Genomic DNA, 19,448 nt, shown 5'->3' on the forward strand with positions numbered 1-19,448 from the left:
AAATCAAAGTGGTTAAATCGCAATAGATGAAAACTGTTAAATTAGAAGTAAAAAATCAAATTAATCAAAGGGGTTAAATTACTAAAGATTAAAACTTTAAACTTAAATGGTCAAAGATTAAAACTTAGGGTTAAAAAGGAAACAAAGATTAAAAATTTTAAACTTAAATTGTCAAAGAATAAAACTTTAGGGTAAATTGTCAAAGATAAAAACTTTTGGGTTAAAAAGGAAACAAAGATTAGAAGTTTAAACTTAAATTGTCAAACAATAAAACTTTAGGGTTAAAAAGGAAAATTTCTTTTTTTTTTTTTCTGAAAGACTCCCAAAGCCAACATACAACACATATATCCGTAATTAAATTGCTTCTTTATAGTGTTCCTATTTTTTTTGAAAGACTCCCAAAGCCAATATTACAACACATATATGCATAATTAAATTGCTTCTTTATAGTCTTTAATTGATTATGCATACCCAAAATCAGTTTCAATCTCCATTGCTTCCTGACATAATGTGCATGCATCTTTTTACGTATCACCATCACATTCCTTTTCAGGGTTGTCTTCTTGAATCCTATATCCAAAGTTTCACAATGTGATGTTAAAACTTGATATAGAATATTCTATCTGGCGTATTTTAGAACCGATAAAATGCTTACAGTTGTTGTTTTTCTGAACCTTCCATCAAATAATCCTAGATCTTCAACTCTTCTTTGGTTAATGGTTTGCAAATATCAACTACTCTTACCAAATACGGAGATTTTGATGCATATGTTGGATGTTTGATTCTATGCGGTCTTTCTGTTATATCCTTCGCATTTTGCTTTTCAACATCCACTTATGTGTAGTTTTCTTCAAATGGAACTTGTATAAGGCTTATTCCTAAACTGAAACCTGGTTGACTGGATACTATCTGATTTGAGTTGCATTTGTCTTCTGTTCCATCGATATCAACCTTTTGTATAGGTGTTTGAGCTTCAGTTCCTTTTGGTATAGTTAGTTCAAGAGGTTCGTCATTTGTTGTTGTTGGTGGTGGCGGTGTTGTTTCATCTTCTTTCTAATAGAAAAACTTTTTGAGCTTTTCCTTGTAACTTTCTACAAAATATTTTACTTCCTCTCTTTTTGGGAAGTTTGCCAACACCTTTTCCACTGCCTTCTTAAATTTGACCTTGTTCATTTCAATCCAGTAGTAATGTGTACCAACCTCTCTTAAATGTGTCTGCTCAAAGAGATAAATGTAAAAAATATTCAAATCATTTGTTTTACATGCCATTATAAACAAAAAGCACATGTTTTACACGTGTGTAAGTTTCTGTTTTACACATGTGTAAATTCTCAATTGAAAGTGTGTAAATAAGAAACAAAAACAAACAAAAATAACTATGACTAAAATCAAACTAAAATTATTTGGAATCAAGGCCACATTATATATCATTTGTTGTTGATGTAGTCAAATGATCCAATTATGATCCTATTTGTTTCTAATTATCAAATTATTTTATCCTGGTTTACACATGTGTAAACCAGCTAACTTACATGCTTTAAGCTTCTAACATGTACATTTCATCTATTACTCAGTTGTGTCAAATACCTCCAAGTTGTTTGGATCTGGCAAACCTGGTCCATTGTCTTCACTTTCTTCTGTTTCTGTTTTCTCCAAGTTAGTTTCTTCACTTGCCTCAGCATCAGCAACAAATAACCCCCTGAAATCTCCTCTTCCAAACCCCCCTTGTTCAATCTCCATGTCTTCTCTCAGCTGCAGCCTTTGCGTCGTCCAATATTCTAGTCGTGAAATTGTTCGCTCTTCATTAATTCCTTTACATGTCACACTATCTACATATAAGAGCTACAAAACAGTTTTCAAATACTCATTACTGCTTTTATCAAAGTACAATGTTAAATATAAAATGTATAAGAATGAAGGTATACCGTTAAAATAGTTAGTGCGCCGCAAAAGTAGCAAGACATGTCCCTTTGTACCCACCCATCTTTACATCTTTTGATAATGTGAACAATTTATTTGCACCAATCTATCTTTGAGAAGTCCATATCTTCATTCAGTATGTCAACGATTCCAGCTTTGCATAATCCGTTAAAATGACATTCGACCATTGTGTTAACAAACAATACAATGAAATCAGGCTTAAACATAAAACCCTCTTTATCATCTCCGAAAGTTATCTTTTCGAAAATATTTTTCACTTTAATCGTCAACTTGTCATTATGCCTTTTAATAAGCTTTTCCAAGTGTTGTGTTGTTCTCTTTGGGTGGCTTAAAGGGTAACACATCAAAACCACGATTTGAAGACCTAGGAATTGGTGTATCGCTTCTTCATCTACCTTGATAGCAATCCTTCCAAATCTTATTTCCATTTTGTTGGGATCGAAATGGTCAACCACAAAGTATGCTAAGCTTCCTGGGATTGTATCGATCTTTAATGATAACATTTTGCCAAATCCCATTTTGCAGACTATCTTTCTTTGTTTTTCATTCAAAGATTATACACATTCGTGCAACTTTCTTCGAGACGACTTGTTCTTATGCTAAAAAGCAAAGGGTCCCTGACATTTTTTGTCTTCCCTTTCTTCGTACCCGCTTCAGTCGTCTTTTGATTTTTTTGTTTTGTTGTCTTTTTCGGTTTAGCTTCTTTTCTTTTTCTCTTTTTGCCTCCTGTTTCAAATTATACGCAAAAATATTTCAAACCACGTTCTTAAGTAATATGCATTAGTATCAGTTTTTGTAAACATCTTAATCACCAATCATTAACTTAGGTTACTTACACGTGTAAATTGATTAATCACTCAAATTTGCTACTAACCAAGATGATTTTCACATGTGTAAATTGATTAATCATTCAAATTCATTACTAACCAAGATGATTTACACATGTGTAGACATATTACTTACACATGTATAAACATCTTATTTATACTTTGATCACTCAAATTCAATGCTAACCAAGATGATTTACACATTCATAAACAAATCACTTACACATGTGTAAATTGATTGATCACCCTAATTCAATGCTAACCGAGACGATTTACACATTCGTAAACAGGTTACTTACACATGTGTAAACATCTTATTTACACATGTGTAAATTGATTAATCACTCAAATTCAATGCTAACCAAGATGATTTACACATTCGTAAACAGATTACTTACACGTGTAAATTGATTGATCACTCTAATTCAATGCTAACCAAGATGATTTACACATTCGTACGGATTACTTACACATGTAAACATCTTATTTACACGTGTAAATTTATTAATCATTCAACTTCAACACTAACCAAGATGATTTATACACATATGTAAACTTTATTATATATTTTTTTATGTTACATACCTTCACATGTGGCAACTTGGAGTTTATTTGGCTGTTTTTCAGCAACCTTTTTCACCATTTGTTTTTCCTTTTTTGCTTATGTTAAAACAATAGAAAGCAGTTAAAAATATGTATAAACAGCTTGCTTACATATGTGTAAACAGCTTATTTACACATGTGTAAGTGTCTTAATTACACAAATTCAATATTAACTAGGACTATTTACACATGTGTAAGTGTCTTAATTACACAAATTCAATATTAACTAGGACTATTTACACAAGTGTAAACATTTAACTTCATCATGTGTTTTATTATAAACCAACAAGTAGTTCTTTTAGCATCTCATCCCTATGTCTTCTTAAAACCACCTTCAAATTCCTTGATCTTTCTGTTGAAATCAAAGAATTTAACCACAACTTTATTTTATTTGTTTAATGATCTACGAAAATGCATTTGTCATACATAATTCTCGATCCACATTCACTGACAATTCAGAATCTGTAACCAAATGTCGACAAAATTTATTGTTTGCTTTCAATTTGTTATTCAAGTAATTATTTGATCTAAAATAACTTTGTTACTTACATGTTTCTTCACTGTGTTCAGAACCCTGTCATCAAGTATGTCTGGATTTGATTTTGTGTTTGAAAAACTTTTTGCTTTAATCCTTAATATTCTTGGACTTTTACGAGCTGGAAATATAGTGTATTAATATATCATTCAGTAAGTCTACAATAAATATTTATAAATCTCAGAATAGTGTTCAGGATGCTTACTTGTCATTTTTCCTTTCCACTATACTTGCAAAAGCACCCTATTTCAGTGAAGTCATCACTAAATATAAAGACTAAACTCAGCAAGAGAACAACACGATCACATCTAAACTTAAACAATAAAATAACTCAGCAAGGAGGAAAGATTAACTTATCATAGAAAAAAGGTTCACAAATGGAGTACACAGTCGTGTTCACCTAGCATTTATGTTTTAGACCATAGTGAGCAATACAAGTACAGTTTTCCTATATTTGCTAGTAACAATTTCATGTAGTAAAGTCGCAAGTGGAATGACATTTCTGTATAACTGGTGGTTTTTGTGCAGTTTTCCTCTGCATCCCACCCTCTTCCTCCCAAACCACCCTCAAACTCTCTCTCTCACCAATCCACAAGCCACAAACACTAAATCATCTCTCATCAAACCCTAAACAAAACAACTGAGCTATATAGTCACTAATCAAGTCTAACGCATTAAAAAATTGTTTTTTTTTAGATTTTTAAGTTTTTTGGGGGTTTAGCTTTATGGTTTAGTTTTTAGATTTTAGCTTGGGTGGGTGGGTGTGTGTGTGTGGGGGGGGGGGGGGTTAGGTTTTTGGGGGGTTTAGTTTTGAGTAGACAAGTGGACAAATTGAAATGTATAAAATTGAATAGTAAAAATGTCACACAAACAAAACTTGTGAATTAATATAGGGTAAATTTCAAAATTTGAGTCGAGATTATCATTCAAAGAAAGTAACTTGATTGGGATATGTGTTTGTATGTTCTGCAGTGAAGTTATAGTCGATCAAAATTAATTAAAACAAGATGGTTGTATGTTCTGTTTAGTCAAATGTCTTTGATTTATAAACTCAATTAGACCCGGAAATAGTATTTGTATAAATACTTAACTGATTAAGCTTTTAAAAGAACATTATAACTGTCAGTGGCGAAGCTTGAGATTTCCGACTGAGAGGTCAAAAACGTATATACCTAAAAAAATTATAAAACCAGGGGGTCGAAAACGTATATACCTAAAATATTCTATACGAAAACTACCTACCGGACACTACTGAGCGAAAAGTTCGGGGGGCCAAATAGGCCCAGCACGAGGCTTTGAACATTTAAGAACTTCATTTTAACACAGAAATTCAATGAAAACATCTGGATGAAATGGTTGAGGTAGCAAGCCACCTCATATTTCTTTCTTTATCAAGGAAAAACAAAAATGTAATCTGAAACTTACATTACTATGCTTATGGTGTGATTTGGGTAAAACATCATCATCAACAAGCTTATATTCTCATATTCTGTACCATCGTCTGGACCGTTTCTAATTGTTGACTGTTCAACGATAAATTTGAAGCATTGGATGATGCTAAGGTATCGATTTCTTGAGGTGCCGAACTGCCGGACTTGGGATCTGCATCGCCGAACTCAATGACTTGAACTGAACCATCACTCATTCCAAGAGCAAATTGGTTACAATCATATGGATGTGCTGCAATAACCAAAGGATATGCAGTGTTGTTGCTGCTGCCAAAACAAAACACATCATTAGAGGTTACAATTTCAGCCCATTTATTTACATACAAATTGCTTCATTTGGGTTATGTTTTATCACCAAATGGGTAAATCAAAATATATAAGGATGAAAGGAACGGGTCAAATGAGTCGAATAGGCAGAATATTGGATACCTGGAAACTGATGGTGAAATGTAGGCAGAAGGTGATACATGAAACCGAAGGCTCAAACTCTCTGCATCAAAAACGCCAAGAGCACCATCTGAAAATCCGGTGAATATTAGTAGGCCGTCAGATGAGTATGTGGCACTTGAAATTGGAGCAGATAGAGGTTCTCTAGGAGACCACTGCAAGAGTATTAAATTTAATTGAACTAAGATAATATCCAATCACAAAAAGGTATCAACTCAATATTGTCATTAGACTTCAGATGAGAATTTCATCTCATGATTAAAGAACCTACACCCTAAGGGTGCGTTTGGTTCACAGAATTCAGTTGAATTTGAGTTAGAATTTCATTTTTTAATGTGTTTGGTTTCCATAATTTATTGGAATTGGAATCTCAAATTCATTCTTATTGTGTTTGGTTGAAATTTATTTTCTCAAATTCCTACATTTAAAGGAATTCAACATCCTTTCAAATGTGAAAGACTGCAACCAAAGTAAATGGAATCTCCGACCACTCACTTTCGTTGCATCCGCCACTCCCTCCCTGCCCCATCGGCTACCCTACAACACCCACCCAGCCATCACCCACCTCGCCACTCCGCCTCCTTCCACCACTATCGTTTACTCCCCGCCACAACCGGTCACCCCGAACACGGTTACACGGTCACAGTCGCAGTGAATGGGTCAGCGGGGTGGCTGTGGCAGGAGCGGCAGTAACCACTAACCAGTTGCAGTCGAGGTGCGTGGTCAGGGTGGTGGTGGCGGTGCCAAGGTGGTGGGGATGGCGGTGTAGTGCGGTGTCATCGAAGGTGGTGTGACCGGTGGGTGGTGGCCATAGTGAGAGATTTTTGTTCCTTTATTATTGTGTCGTCACCCAAATTCATTACAAATTCAAATTCCTTTGATGGAATCAAATTCTTTTTAGCGAATTCCAATTCTTTCGAAAAAAGGAAACAGTGAACCAAATGCACCCTAATATTAGAAAAGGTGCGAGTCCTACTTTTTTTTTTGAACGGCAAATTTCTTTACTCCCGTCATCTGCGAGTCCTACTACTTACCAATTTCAAACATACCAAATCAGGGTCATATATAGCAATATGACTTTCATGTACAACTAGGAGGTTGAGTTGATACTTATGGTATTGAACTTTAGTATCTCCTACCAGTGAGGATGTATAGCCGGGTGGCGATTGTAAGCTTCTTGATTTCAACTTCCCCCATCCATCAATATTCCAGATACATAGCTGCAAACATACAAATATGTCATTAGCCAACTTCAAAGGAAAACAGACAACTTACTACTTCATTGATCACTTGCCTGAGCATCAGCTCCAGACGAGGCCAGTGAGTTTAAAGCCTCTGAAAATGCAAGTCCAGTAATCTGTTTCTGGTGACCTTTAAGCCTGATTTTGGTCTAGTAAAACAATCAGATGTAAACTAAGATGATTTTGGAGAAAAACGAAAAAAACTGTTAACATAAGATTGTCACTTTCTGATACCTTGAAGGTCATCATGTTGAACAGGGAGACTTTCCCACCAGAGGCAGACAAGACATAAGCATCATTCTTTGACAAAGCAATGCATGACGCCGACTCTTCAGTGGGTTTACTCTCATTTACATCATTAAACATTACAGCCCCATTTACAGGATGCCACAACCGGGGGACGATAGATGCAGTTGACTGGACATGTACAAGATAAATCAGAATTCAATACATTTTGGTCAAATGTTAAAATCAGAAATGTTCATACCTTCCCAGATGGATTACATACCTTTTGTTGCCACTTCCACAGTTTATGAATGCCACTGGAAGCAAGCACAAGTAAACCTGACCCAGAATTTGTATATATAAGCTGCATAACCTGAAGATACTAACTGGTATTAAATGACTAATAAACAAAAAACAAATGGGAATTAATAGACCTTGGTTTTAAAATGTGTGATGTGCTCCGATGTGTTTTGATCCCAAAAGCCGATGTGCGATGCGTAATGCGTGATGCGTGTGCATCAAGTATGCGAGGCGTTTGTTATTTCAAAAATTATGTATTGGATATATTTTAACTTGTTAATCTTAAACACTAAAAATTTAGAGATTCAAATAAATAAATACAAAAAAAATAGTTCTAGTACTGTCAGAGAAGTTCAATATAACCAAAATAAGCCTTAGAACTCTTATGTGTACAAGTAGTATATGCAAAAGGTACAAGTAATCTATGTAGGAACTCACTTAACAACTTCATCAGCTCATTCTACAATTTTACTCTATAGTGGTTGATTTCAGAAAAAATGTGAGCATCATGCGAGCGCATCATCCTTGCATCATGTAATCGCAACGCATCGCATCACCTGATGTGATCAGCGCGTCGCGCAGAGCGCATTTTAAAACCAAGGACTACACATGACAATTGAATATTGTTGGTGATTTTTTATTAGATTAAGCTATTTTCGATAACTGGATTTTATATTGGCTAATTCTTACTTCAGATATGCCTGATCAGTGGAAAATGGCTAGGAGATTGATGAGCAACTGGAACTGATCATCAGTATCATTTTAGTGGCAACTGATCAGTACTGGTGGCAAGTGATCAGTAGCAACTGTGCATCGGCAACGACTGAGCTTCGGTTGCCAATGTCATCAGTGGCAACTGATCAAGCTGTCACAACTTGGATCAGTTGCAACTCGGTGATCAGTTTGTACTTTCCCACTGATGCATCTGTATAAGTATAACTGCACCGCTTGTAGTTGTCATCTGTTGCAATCTTTCACAAGGGGTTGCGACGTTTCACCCCAACCAATGCAATGGTTTGAAAGTTATCCAAGTCACACGATTTTTTTTTTTAAAAACCCTACAATTATAAGGCAAACAAACATATATGAAACACACCTTGCTGTCAGCCAATGGAACAGGCAACCTCAGGGATTTAAGGTGAAAAGAATCAATTATTTCTGAGAGCTTTCAGTCTTGTCAGCGCCATCCACAACCTTACTCTTTTCCGCACTAGCCTGCAATGTGGCCAATTACACATACATAAGAATACAAGTTAAAATCATGGTTACTGCACGTACACTAGAGCATCCACGAAGTGTTTAACATCTTATAATGGAATCTAAAAGTTACATTACTATGGTAATGGTGTGTTTTGGTTCAAAAATCATCAACAAGCAATATTCTCACATTCTTTACCATCGTCTCGACGGATTCTAATGGTTGACTATTCAATGCTGAATTTGAAGAACTGGATGATGCTACAGTACCCTCTTCTTGAGGTGTTGAGCCACCCCAATTTGAATCTGCATTTGCTGGTTCAATCACATGAACTGAACCGTCATTCATTCCAAGAGAAAATTGGTTAGGATCAGACGGATGTGGTGCAATAACCATAGGATATGCGGTGCTGTTGCTACTGCCAAAACAAACTACATCATTAGAATTGATAATTTCGACCCATATACTTACTAACTGGTTGATTTGGGTTATGCTATATCACTAATGGGTCAAACTGATAAATCAATATATAAGGACAAAAAAGAAACGGGTCAAAGGAGTCGAACGGATGCAAAATTGCCCAAAATATATTAGTTTATCATTGATCTGGGACTGCATAACCATTTTTTAAAGTTCCTTTTTTGTTGCATACATAGAAATCGATGGCGAAATATAGGCATAACATGGTATCCGACATCGAAGCGTCAAACTCTCTGCATCAAAAACATTAACAGCACCATCCAAAAATCCGGTGAATATTAGTAGGCTGTCACATGAGTATACTGCACTTGAAAGCGGAGCAGAGAGAGATTCTCTTGGAGACCACTGCAACAGAATTTAATTTAATTGAACTAAGATATAATCTGCTTATTATAAAGGTGGAATTCCTCGGTATTATCATTGTACAGAAGATGAGAATTTAATAATTTCATGACAGTCAAACTATATACCAATTTCAAGCATTTCAGTTTGGGATCATAGATAGCAATTTGACTTTCATGTACTACTAGGAGACGGTGTTGGTCATTATGGTATTGAACTTTAGTATCTCCAACCAAAGAGGATGGATAGCCATCAGGCGGTTGTAATCTTCTTGATTTCAGCTTTTCCCAGCACTTAATATCCCACATACATAGCTGCAATCCAGTCACAACATACAAATATCATATCAGCCAACGGGTAACGAAAACAGTGAATTTACTATTTCATCCATCACTTGTCTGACCTTAGCATCAGCTCCAGATGATACCAGTGAGTTTAAAGCGTGCGAAAACGCAAGTCCTGTAATACGTTTCCGGTGACCTTCGAGCGTGAATAACCTCTATTAAAACAACCAGGTGTAAGATAACATGACATTTTCCCCTTCGACGAAGAACATAGGAATTCAGTAGAAAAAGGAAAAACAAAAAGAGAGAAAGATGTTAAACAAGAAACTAGCATAGCATTGAAGTTTGTTTCGGTAAGCAAGAAACATCCGAGTCAAGAACATGGGCCTCGGGCCTGTTTTATGTTTATTTGTTTTTATGTTATTTAGTAATGGGTCGAACAATAGGTTATGTTTATGTATTTAGTTTGGGCCGTAGGCCATCAGTTGGGTCGAACAGATTGTATATATGCAGCCCGATTAGAAGCCGGATATGGAAAAGGGAGTTTGGGCCGATTAGCGAACCGGTGTGTCCTCATAACCGAATGGCGGTTATTTCGAACAGTCACACCTCTTGTGAAACGTTGTGACTATTAGAGACACACCCCTTGATCCCTATAAAGCCGCTGCCAAACTCCCCTATTCAGACGGTTATCAATTCGGCAGTTATCAAGTATATTTCAAACGTGTGTTTATTCAAGTTATTCACGCTCGTTAGAGATCAAGATCCAAGTTCGGGCCAACAAAGTGGTATCAGAGCATCAGGCTCTAGGCGTGGGAATCGCAAGGCATCGCAGGGAATTCGCGATCAGGTTTCAATTTCGTTTAAATTCGCAAAGTTTCAATTTCAGAATTTATTTTCGGTTCTAGGAAGTCGGTTGAACCGAACGGTTAGGAATCTAGGGTTCGTTTGTTTTGATTCCGGGGTTATAGTGCGAATTAGTTTGATTTGGTTGTTTTGGTTATTACACGATTCGGGGAATCGGGGTTGTTAAGATATATTGAAACCAAAAGGAAAGTTTAGTAAAAGTGAAGATTATTCGGAAAGAAGATATGTCAGGAACATCCGGGCAAAATCAGATAAATGGAAATTCTCTTTCCCAGTTTCAGTGTCCGATACTGAAACCAACAAACTATACGGTTTGGGCTATTCGTATCAAGACGATTCTTGAAGCGAATGGTTTGTGGGAAACGATTGAACCGGCAGAAAATGCAACGGTAGACACCAAGAAAGATAAATCTGCCATTGCATATTTGTTTCAAGCAATACCAGAGGACGTTGTATTGCAAGTTGCAAGTTGTAAGACTGCAAAGGAGATTTGGGAAAATCTAAGGATTAGACACGTTGGCGTAGATCGGGTACAAAAGGCGCGTATGCACACGCTAATGTCAGAATTTGAGATGTTGCAAATGAAGGATGACGACACTATTGATTCATTCACCGCAAAGATCAATAGTATCGTTACCCGAGCAACAGAAGTAGGAACGACTATGAGTCAACCGACTCTAGTACGCAAACTCCTAAATGGCGTACCAGATAGGTTTACTCAAATCGTTGCCTCTATGGAACAATACTCTGATCTAGAAACTATGACGCTACAAGAAGCGGTCGGAAGACTAAAGACGTATGAAGAACGTCTCAAGTTAAAGAAAGGAAATCAAGGGGAAAGCCAAGATAGGCTTATGTTTACACATCAGGATAACAACAGAGGAAGGCAATTTGGAAACCGCGGTCGTGGTAGGTTTAACCAGACGCGTGGAAATTGGCGAAACAACGGAAATAGGCAAAGTCCCAGAAACGAAGGATCTACATCAAGGCCTAGAAATGGAAATTCAAGAAACTGGAGGAAGTTTGCAAGAACCGACTTAAGTAAGATCCAATGTTTCAAGTGTCAAAAGTTTGGACACTACAAGAAGGATTGTTCTGAGAAAGACGATGTGCAAGAGCATTCAAACCTCGTCGAGGAAGACGAAGCACCCGTATTGTTGATGACAATACAAGAAGAAAATGTTCAAGAAAGGGCTCTGCTAAACGAGGAACAGATAAAACCGGCAAGTTATGCCTCAGGAAACGAAAACCTATGGTACTTAGACAACGGTGCCAGCAACCACATGACAGGAGTGCGAAGTCACTTCAAGGAATTAGATGAAACGGTGACAGGGCAAGTACGTTTTGGTGATGGGTCACACGTAGAAATTAAAGGCAAAGGTTCAATACTACTGGAATGTATGAATCAAGAACAAAAGATTGTTTCACAAGTATACTACATTCCAAGTCTGAAGACCAATATATTGAGCCTCGGACAACTTACAGAAACTGGTTGCAAAGTGGTTATGGACGGAGACTTACTGACTATCCGAGATCGAAACAGAAAGCTACTAATGCGAGTCAAAAGATTGAAGAACAGGCTGTACAAGGTCAAACTGAAAACAGGAAAACCAATCTGCTTACTATCAAAGACGGAAGACATAGCATGGTTATGGCACGCGAGGTTAGGCCATTTACACTTCGACGCTATTAAGGAAATGACTCGTAAGAACTTGGTACATGGAGTTCCCCAAATAAGTCATGCTAGTCAAGTCTGTGACGCATGCTTATTAGGAAAGCATAGTAGGGCACCATTTCCAAATCAGGCAAAGTTCAGATCTTTAAAACCTCTGGACTTAGTCTATGGAGATTTGTGTGGTCCTATAACTCCACCAACACATGCTGGGAAGAAGTATATATTCTTACTTGTAGACGACTGTACTCGCTACATGTGGGCATATTTACTAACTTCCAAGGATCAAGCATTCGAAACATTCAAGGAGTTCAAAGAAAAGGTGGAAAAGGAAGCGCAGACCAAGTTAAAAATGCTAAGGACGGATAGAGGAGGTGAATTCACATCGGCTGAATTCAACAAGTATTGCAAAACAAATGGCATAGCAAGACAGCTTACAGCACCATACTCCCCACAGCAAAATGGAGTAGTAGAAAGGCGAAACAGGACGATGTTATCCACTACTCGCAGTATGTTAAAGGCAATGAACATACCACAGAATTTTTGGGGTGAAGCGGTACGACACGCGATATACGTACTAAACAGGGTTCCGACAAAAGCCCTGGTGAATAAGACACCATTTGAAGCACTGAAAGGAAGGAAGCCAAATCTAGAACATTTGAAAGTCTTTGGCTGCACTGCTTACGCTAAGGTATTACCACTTCAACAAAAGAAGTTAGACGATAGAAGCGCACCTATGGTTTATCTTGGAATAGAAGAAGGATCAAAGGCGTATAGATTATATGATCCAGCAAAGAACAAGATATGTGTCAGTAGAGATGTAAAGTTCATGGAAGGTCAACCATGGAACTGGGATAGTTATATGGAAACGGTAGATTCAGGGAATCCCGAATGGACGAACTTTGTCATTCATGAAGATGACATACCACCAGAGTTAGAAGAAAATGAGCCAAGTAGTCCAGGCAGTAGCGGACCAGGCAGTAGCGGGCCACATCATGACGATTCAGGAGTAGATCAGACAGAAGAACAAGACTCCTATGTAACACCGCCAGCATATTCATACAATCAGAACTCAGCAGGAAATTCAAGCAACATACAAAATGGAGGTCCATCCACTTCTGAAAGTACAACAGGAAATATCAGCAATACTCCAGTAAGACTAAGAAGTCTCGAAGAACTGTATGACGAAACAGAAGAAATTCAGTTAGATCCACATGAATTATTACTCGCTGAAGAAGAACCAAGGAATTACAAGGAAGCATCTAGTGACAGAAAGTGGATTGAAGCAATGAAGGCTGAGTTAGACTCGATAAACAAGAATAACACTTGGAGCTTGACGGAATTGCCAAGAGATCACAAGGCAATAGGCTTAAAGTGGGTATTCAAGACTAAGAAAGATGCAAATGGAAATATTGTCAGACACAAAGCAAGGCTAGTTGCAAAGGGATATGTTCAGCAACATGGAATAGACTTTGACGAAGTCTTTGCACCAGTAGCACGTATGGAGACGGTACGACTAATGTTGGCTTTAGCAGCATATCAAGGTTGGGAGGTACATCATCTAGATGTGAAATCTGCATTCTTACACGGAGACCTCAAAGAGGAAGTCTATGTATCACAACCAGAAGGATTTATAAAGCCAGGAAATGAAGGAAAGGTTTACAGACTATCAAAAGCACTGTATGGATTGAGACAAGCACCAAGAGCTTGGAATACGAAATTAGATCAAACCCTAAAGTCACTTAACTTCAAGAAGTGTACTTTAGAAAGCGCAATCTATACAAGAACAAGTGAAGCCTCTACACTAATAGTTGGAGTCTACGTTGATGACTTGATAGTCACTGGAACATCAAGAAGGAGCGTGCAAGAGAGAAAGTTGGAATGGCCGAGAGCTCGAGCAATTGCGGATGGATCGAAGATTCAAGTGATGATGACGTGGTGGTGAAGATCGAAGTCACCAACAACCGCAAGGAGTAAACGGATCGAAGAGCTCGGATATTTCTTGCTTAAGGGGGAGAATGAAGTTTGTTTCGGTAAGCAAGAAACATCCGAGTCAAGAACATGGGCCTCGGGCCTGTTTTATGTTTATTTGTTTTTATGTTATTTAGTAATGGGTCGAACAATAGGTTATGTTTATGTATTTAGTTTGGGCCGTAGGCCATCAGTTGGGTCGAACAGATTGTATATATGCAGCCCGATTAGAAGCCGGATATGGAAAAGGGAGTTTGGGCCGATTAGCGAACCGGTGTGTCCTCATAACCGAATGGCGGTTATTTCGAACAGTCACACCTCTTGTGAAACGTTGTGACTATTAGAGACACACCCCTTGATCCCTATAAAGCCGCTGCCAAACTCCCCTATTCAGACGGTTATCAATTCGGCAGTTATCAAGTATATTTCAAACGTGTGTTTATTCAAGTTATTCACGCTCGTTAGAGATCAAGATCCAAGTTCGGGCCAACAAGCATAGTTAAGTAAAGAGCAAATGCTGTTAAGACGAACACAACTTGGGTACAAATTAAAAAGCAAAAATAGATACCGTATCAATCCTAATATTGTAAATTTCTATTGTAGAGTCCTCCATTCCAATGGCAAGGGTATTGTTGTCCTGGGGATGCAGAGCCAAGCATGTGGCTGCAGGCGGTGGGGACATGAAAGTTTTCCGAGTCTGAAGTTTGACCATATCAGTCAACCATTTGCCAGTTATGCATCTCATATTGATATTTCAGAATTGAATAACAAAGTAAATTTATCTATTGATTTAGATACCTTGGAAGTCATCATATCGAACAGGGAGATATTACCCCCAGATGCAGACAAGACATAACAATCATTCTTTGTCAAAGCAATGCATGCTACTGATTCCTCAGCGGGTGTATTCTCATTTAAATGATTAGCCATTAGAACCCCACTAATAGGATACCACAACTGGGGGACGATAGATGCAGTTGACTAAACATGTACAAAGAGAACTCAGAATTCAACACTTATGATAAAATGTTCATACCTTCCCAAATGGATCACATACCTGTTTTTGCCAGCGCCACTGTTTAACAAGGCCACTCGAAGAAAGTACAATTAAACCTGACCCCGAATTGGTATAAATAAGCTGCATAACCTGAAGGCAATGATCGATACCATATGGCTAGTAAACAATCATAAAAGGAACCGGACATGATAATTGAATATAAGCCGAAAAAGGATATATGGAACACACCTTGTTGGAAGCCTTTCGATCCGGCAACGTTAGAGCTTTTAGGTGAGAGGAATCAACTATTATAGTATTTTCCTCGCCATCCATAACCTTACTGCATTGAGCATTAGCCTGCGATGTGCACAACTTAATGGTCAAAAGTTAACAATAATTGCTTGGAACGAACTAGTGGAAGGATACACACGACTTACCTGATAAACAAGCGCATTTTCAAGCATACTTACCACCTCGGTCATCAGTGGACGTTTTTCACAGTTTGTGTTCAAACACTGATGAGCTATTGTAGTAAATGCCGTCAACGATTTAGCATTTACTTCATCCTGTATATTAGTATATATGAGTTCATTTATTTTGTTCTTTTTGTAGTATTCTTTCACCAGACCTGTTAATGGCCTACGTTTATCATTCTTGCTGTAAAGAGACAATCTCCCACATAATATCTCAAACAACATGACCCCGAACGAGTAAACATCAGATTCTTTTGTTAAATATCCCGTCTCTATGTACAGTGGATCCCAATACCCGATCGTGCCTACAGGGTCAGAGACAAGAAACGTGATATGTTGGTTGGCAGGGCCCAATTTAGACAGGCCTAAATCTGAGATCTTTGCGTTCCAGTTTTCGTCTAAAAGAATGTTGGAGCTTTTGATATCGCGGTGCAACACTCTTTGTCAGGGCCGGCTTTGGGCCTGTGCGGGAGGTGCCACCGCATAGGGCCCAAAGTCTTGAAGGGCCCAAAATTATTTAAAATTATATAGATATTGTATATAAATTTGTTTAAGAAAAGTAAAAAACATAATATCTGTAGCTTCTTGGATGCGGTGCGGCAACTACATAGGGAACTAAAGTTTCCGGGTTCGATTCCGAACTGGTGCGCTCATATATTCTTTTTTGACAATCATGTTTTATTTGGGCTAAAGGGTTATTTGTATTAACTTGTTAATAGGGTAATAGACTAATAGGGAAATGGGGAAGGGCCCCATAGACCCACATGAATTTGCAAGCTGCAATGTATAAACTTTCTCTCCATGAATTTGTAGTATTTTATTTCTCATTTAAAAAGTTACATAAAAATAAACTTTACATATTCTCATGTTTAAATTTGTAAGTTTCAAAAATTTGTAGATTTATTTATTTTATTAGGGTTTGTGTTGCCAAACTAATTTGGATATGTTTACATAATTCATTTTGTTGAAAGGATTAAAGTGTTAGTTATTTTTGTTTGTCTCAATTGTGCGAAACTAATATTAGGTGTATTAATTTATTTATGACATAAAGCTTGGATTTATTAACGATCCTATAACTAAGTGTGCTAATTGTCATATCGATTTTAGATGATACTTGAACCCTATTTTTATTTAAACATGTGACGTGCATATTAAAATTTTGCTTCCCCGATTTGCGAATGTTTAGAAATTAGTGTTTAGACTTTGATTATTTGAACACACGGGGATTTGCGAACAAGGCCCAAATTTTTTATCTCGCACAGGGCCAAATTTTTTTTTGAATTTTCGGAGACGGCCCTGCTCTTTGTTGGGTCGTCTTACCTGGATTGTGAAGGTACGCTAGTCCACGTGCCGCCCCAATGCAAATCTTCAAACGTTGAATCCATGTTAGGTTATCACTGTTAAGAGACAAGTCTAGACTTCCATTAGATGCATACTCGTATACAAGAATCTTCTCATTACTCTCGTCACAAAACCCTAATAGTGACACAATATTTTTATGTTTGTATTGATAAAGCATAATAATCTCATTCCAAAATTCTGGGTTTCCTTGCCCAAATCTACGATCTAAACGCTTTATAGCAACAATGCTCTGACCCTTGTGATGGAGGAGTTCTCCTTTGTAGACTTTCCCGAACCCTCCTTTGCCAATGCAATTTTCATCTGCAAAGTTGTTGGTTGCTGATTTTATAGGTTCCAGCTGTATTTTGAGATGTTCAAAGTGTGTTATGAGAGCTAATATCTCCGACATCTTGATGGCCGAACAAGAATAGCATAGAAAAAGATGAGCTCCAAGGAATCGCAAGCTATACTGGTAAGAAAGGTAGGGCATGTTTGGCTAACTTATTTAACTCAAAAAAGACTTTTTATGGAAAGTACTTATGACTTGTGACTTTTTGAAAAATAGTTTTTAAAAAATGTTTGGATTAGCTTATTAGGTGAGAAAAGCCAAAATTACTAAAAAAGACATTCCTTATATTGAAAAGTTGTTAGGTAGAGGGTAAAAAAGTTGTTTGGTAAGGGGTAAATTTGTAATTGAGTTGAAAAACTCTAAAAAGTCACAAATTTCTGACTTTTCAAAAATGACTTTTTCTCTTTAGTGAAAAGTTGTTTTAAAAAGGACTTTTCAATTAACCAAACAATATTTTGACTTATTGTCTTTTTGAAAAAGCAAGTCAATAAGTTTGTTTAAAAAGCTTAGCCAAACATGCCCCTAGTACAGTATTCACCATATCCGTTTCTTTCTTTCAACCACACAAAATAAGGGAAAATCACAACATTTTCATTTTAGGGGAGTGGGGGTGTCACGAGTGATGGAGATTAGCACACCGTCGCCACCCACAAAAATAATGAGTGGAACTTTTAACGCGTTGATAATATCACGCGTTGAACAATTGTTGATTATATGTGTATGACTTGTACATTGTGTATTAATACTTGTACGTTGGAATCCCATCACTAGTGATGACCACCGCAACTAAAGAATGCTTGTGAGTGATAGAATAGTGGTTGCTGACATGGCGGAACATGATTGGATGTTTGTGAGTGATGGAATTTCATTACTTGTGACCACCCCACTCCCCTTAAAAATTGTTTCTCGTGTCCTGCACGCATTAAGTTATACCTTTTGCGTTTCTCAATTACATTTTTTTGCTATTATAGTTACTAGTGGTAAGACCCGTGTGTAAACACGGGTAACTTTTAGAAAACCACGCATAATATATATAAATGGTGAATATGGTTATATTTATAAATAGATAAGTCAGTCGGTAAATACTTAAAGTTTAGAGTATATAAAATACAAAAATATACGATTTATTAATCTTTGTGAACAAAACAACATTTGCATTCAAGCATGTTCTTTCTCCAAAAAACACTGTTTTAACTCAACAGTCGTTTCAACCACCTTCAACCTCCACAAAACATTGTTTTAACCCAACAGTGGTTTTAAACCACAGTTTTAACCCAACGGTGGTTTCAAACATCTGTTTTCATCTATCTGTTGACTAAAGTCAACATATGTATCAACCGTTGTTTTATTTTCAAACATCTGTTCACAACAACAGAGCTTTGAAAAGATAAACAGACCTTTGCCACTATTACAAGCTTTTAAACTCTCAACCCTAAATATTTATTTAATTAATTTAAAGAGTTAATTACATAGTTAGTCCCTGTGGTTTGCACAAAAGAACATACTTATATACTAATAGTTTAAAATCACCTTCTAGGGTATTAACTTCTAGGGTATTAACATAATTAGTCCCTGTGGTTTGCACAAAATAACATATTTAGGTACTAATAGAATGTGATTTTAAACCTACAAATAACGTTAATACCTCCAAACGTTACAAAATTATAAGTTAGTACCCTAGAATGTGATTTTAAACTATTGTGCAAAACACAAGGACTAACTATGTAATTAGCTCTAATTTAAATAACAAACATGGTTAATAATTTTAACCAACTAATTATATAAAATATGAAAGTGTCAAAAAGAGCTAACTATATAAAATATGTCTAAATCCTATCTTTGATTGTAGATGTGAGTCATTCTAAAGCTATTTGCTTCCTCCCAAAATTAGTATAAAAATACTATAT

At 36.8% G+C, this 19,448-nt stretch overlaps 2 protein-coding genes across 5 annotated transcripts; both read right to left on the reverse strand.

Moving 5' to 3' along the window:
* Positions 1–326: 326 nt before the first annotated feature.
* On the reverse strand, positions 327–7,993 carry LOC110899091 (protein TOPLESS-RELATED PROTEIN 2). 4 transcript variants are annotated; one of them, XR_004875701.1, is made up of 12 exons: positions 7,551–7,990; positions 7,277–7,459; positions 7,096–7,191; positions 6,836–7,021; positions 5,784–5,956; positions 5,332–5,621; positions 4,112–4,169; positions 3,921–4,027; positions 1,926–2,667; positions 1,588–1,829; positions 656–1,215; positions 327–570 (listed from the first exon to the last, which is right to left on the reverse strand). XR_004875701.1 is itself a non-coding variant. In XM_022145965.2 (6 exons), the coding sequence occupies exons 1-6, from the start codon at positions 7,635–7,637 to the stop codon at positions 5,381–5,383; spliced, it is 987 nt and encodes a 328-aa protein (XP_022001657.1). In that variant the 5' UTR covers positions 7,638–7,993; the 3' UTR covers positions 5,251–5,380. The 4 variants fall into 4 exon arrangements, 1 of the variants encoding a protein (XP_022001657.1); XR_004875699.1 differs by lacking the exons at positions 327–570; positions 656–1,215; positions 1,588–1,829; positions 1,926–2,667 and adding an exon at positions 3,307–3,833 and having other exon boundaries at positions 7,530–7,993; XR_004875700.1 differs by lacking the exons at positions 327–570; positions 656–1,215; positions 1,588–1,829; positions 1,926–2,667 and adding an exon at positions 3,311–3,723 and having other exon boundaries at positions 7,530–7,993.
* On the reverse strand, positions 7,551–17,676 carry LOC110899090 (protein TOPLESS-RELATED PROTEIN 2). The gene is made up of 12 exons (XM_022145964.2): positions 17,159–17,676; positions 15,816–16,296; positions 15,628–15,735; positions 15,439–15,528; positions 15,180–15,362; positions 14,950–15,078; positions 9,991–10,086; positions 9,716–9,901; positions 9,418–9,590; positions 8,964–9,183; positions 8,664–8,782; positions 7,551–7,640 (listed from the first exon to the last, which is right to left on the reverse strand). Exons 1-11 carry the CDS (start codon positions 17,599–17,601, stop codon positions 8,720–8,722), a joined length of 2,172 nt encoding a protein of 723 aa, XP_022001656.2. The 5' UTR covers positions 17,602–17,676; the 3' UTR covers positions 7,551–7,640; positions 8,664–8,719.
* Positions 17,677–19,448: the final 1,772 nt, after the last annotated feature.

Source organism: Helianthus annuus, chromosome 13, assembly GCF_002127325.2.
Source record: "Helianthus annuus cultivar XRQ/B chromosome 13, HanXRQr2.0-SUNRISE, whole genome shotgun sequence".
Taxonomy (NCBI): domain Eukaryota; kingdom Viridiplantae; phylum Streptophyta; class Magnoliopsida; order Asterales; family Asteraceae; genus Helianthus; species Helianthus annuus.

Excerpts from the sequence above, each read along its gene's own strand:
- LOC110899090 (XM_022145964.2), bottom strand. The coding sequence starts at position 17,601 with ATGTCGGAGATATTAGCTCTCATAACACACTTTGAACATCTCAAAATA. Across the intron at positions 16,297-17,158 it reads AATCCAGGTAAGACGACCCA|ACAAAGAGTGTTGCACCGCG; the intron begins ACAAAGAGCAGG and ends AAGCCGGCCCTG. Across the intron at positions 15,736-15,815 it reads AAAATGCGCTTGTTTATCAG|GCTAATGCTCAATGCAGTAA; the intron begins GTAAGTCGTGTG and ends TGCACATCGCAG.
- LOC110899091 (XM_022145965.2), bottom strand. The coding sequence starts at position 7,637 with ATGCAGCTTATATATACAAATTCTGGGTCAGGTTTACTTGTGCTTGCT. Across the intron at positions 7,022-7,095 it reads CGTCTGGAGCTGATGCTCAG|CTATGTATCTGGAATATTGA; the intron begins GCAAGTGATCAA and ends GTATGTTTGCAG. Across the intron at positions 5,957-6,835 it reads ATTTGGTATGTTTGAAATTG|TGGTCTCCTAGAGAACCTCT; the intron begins GTAAGTAGTAGG and ends ATACTCTTGCAG.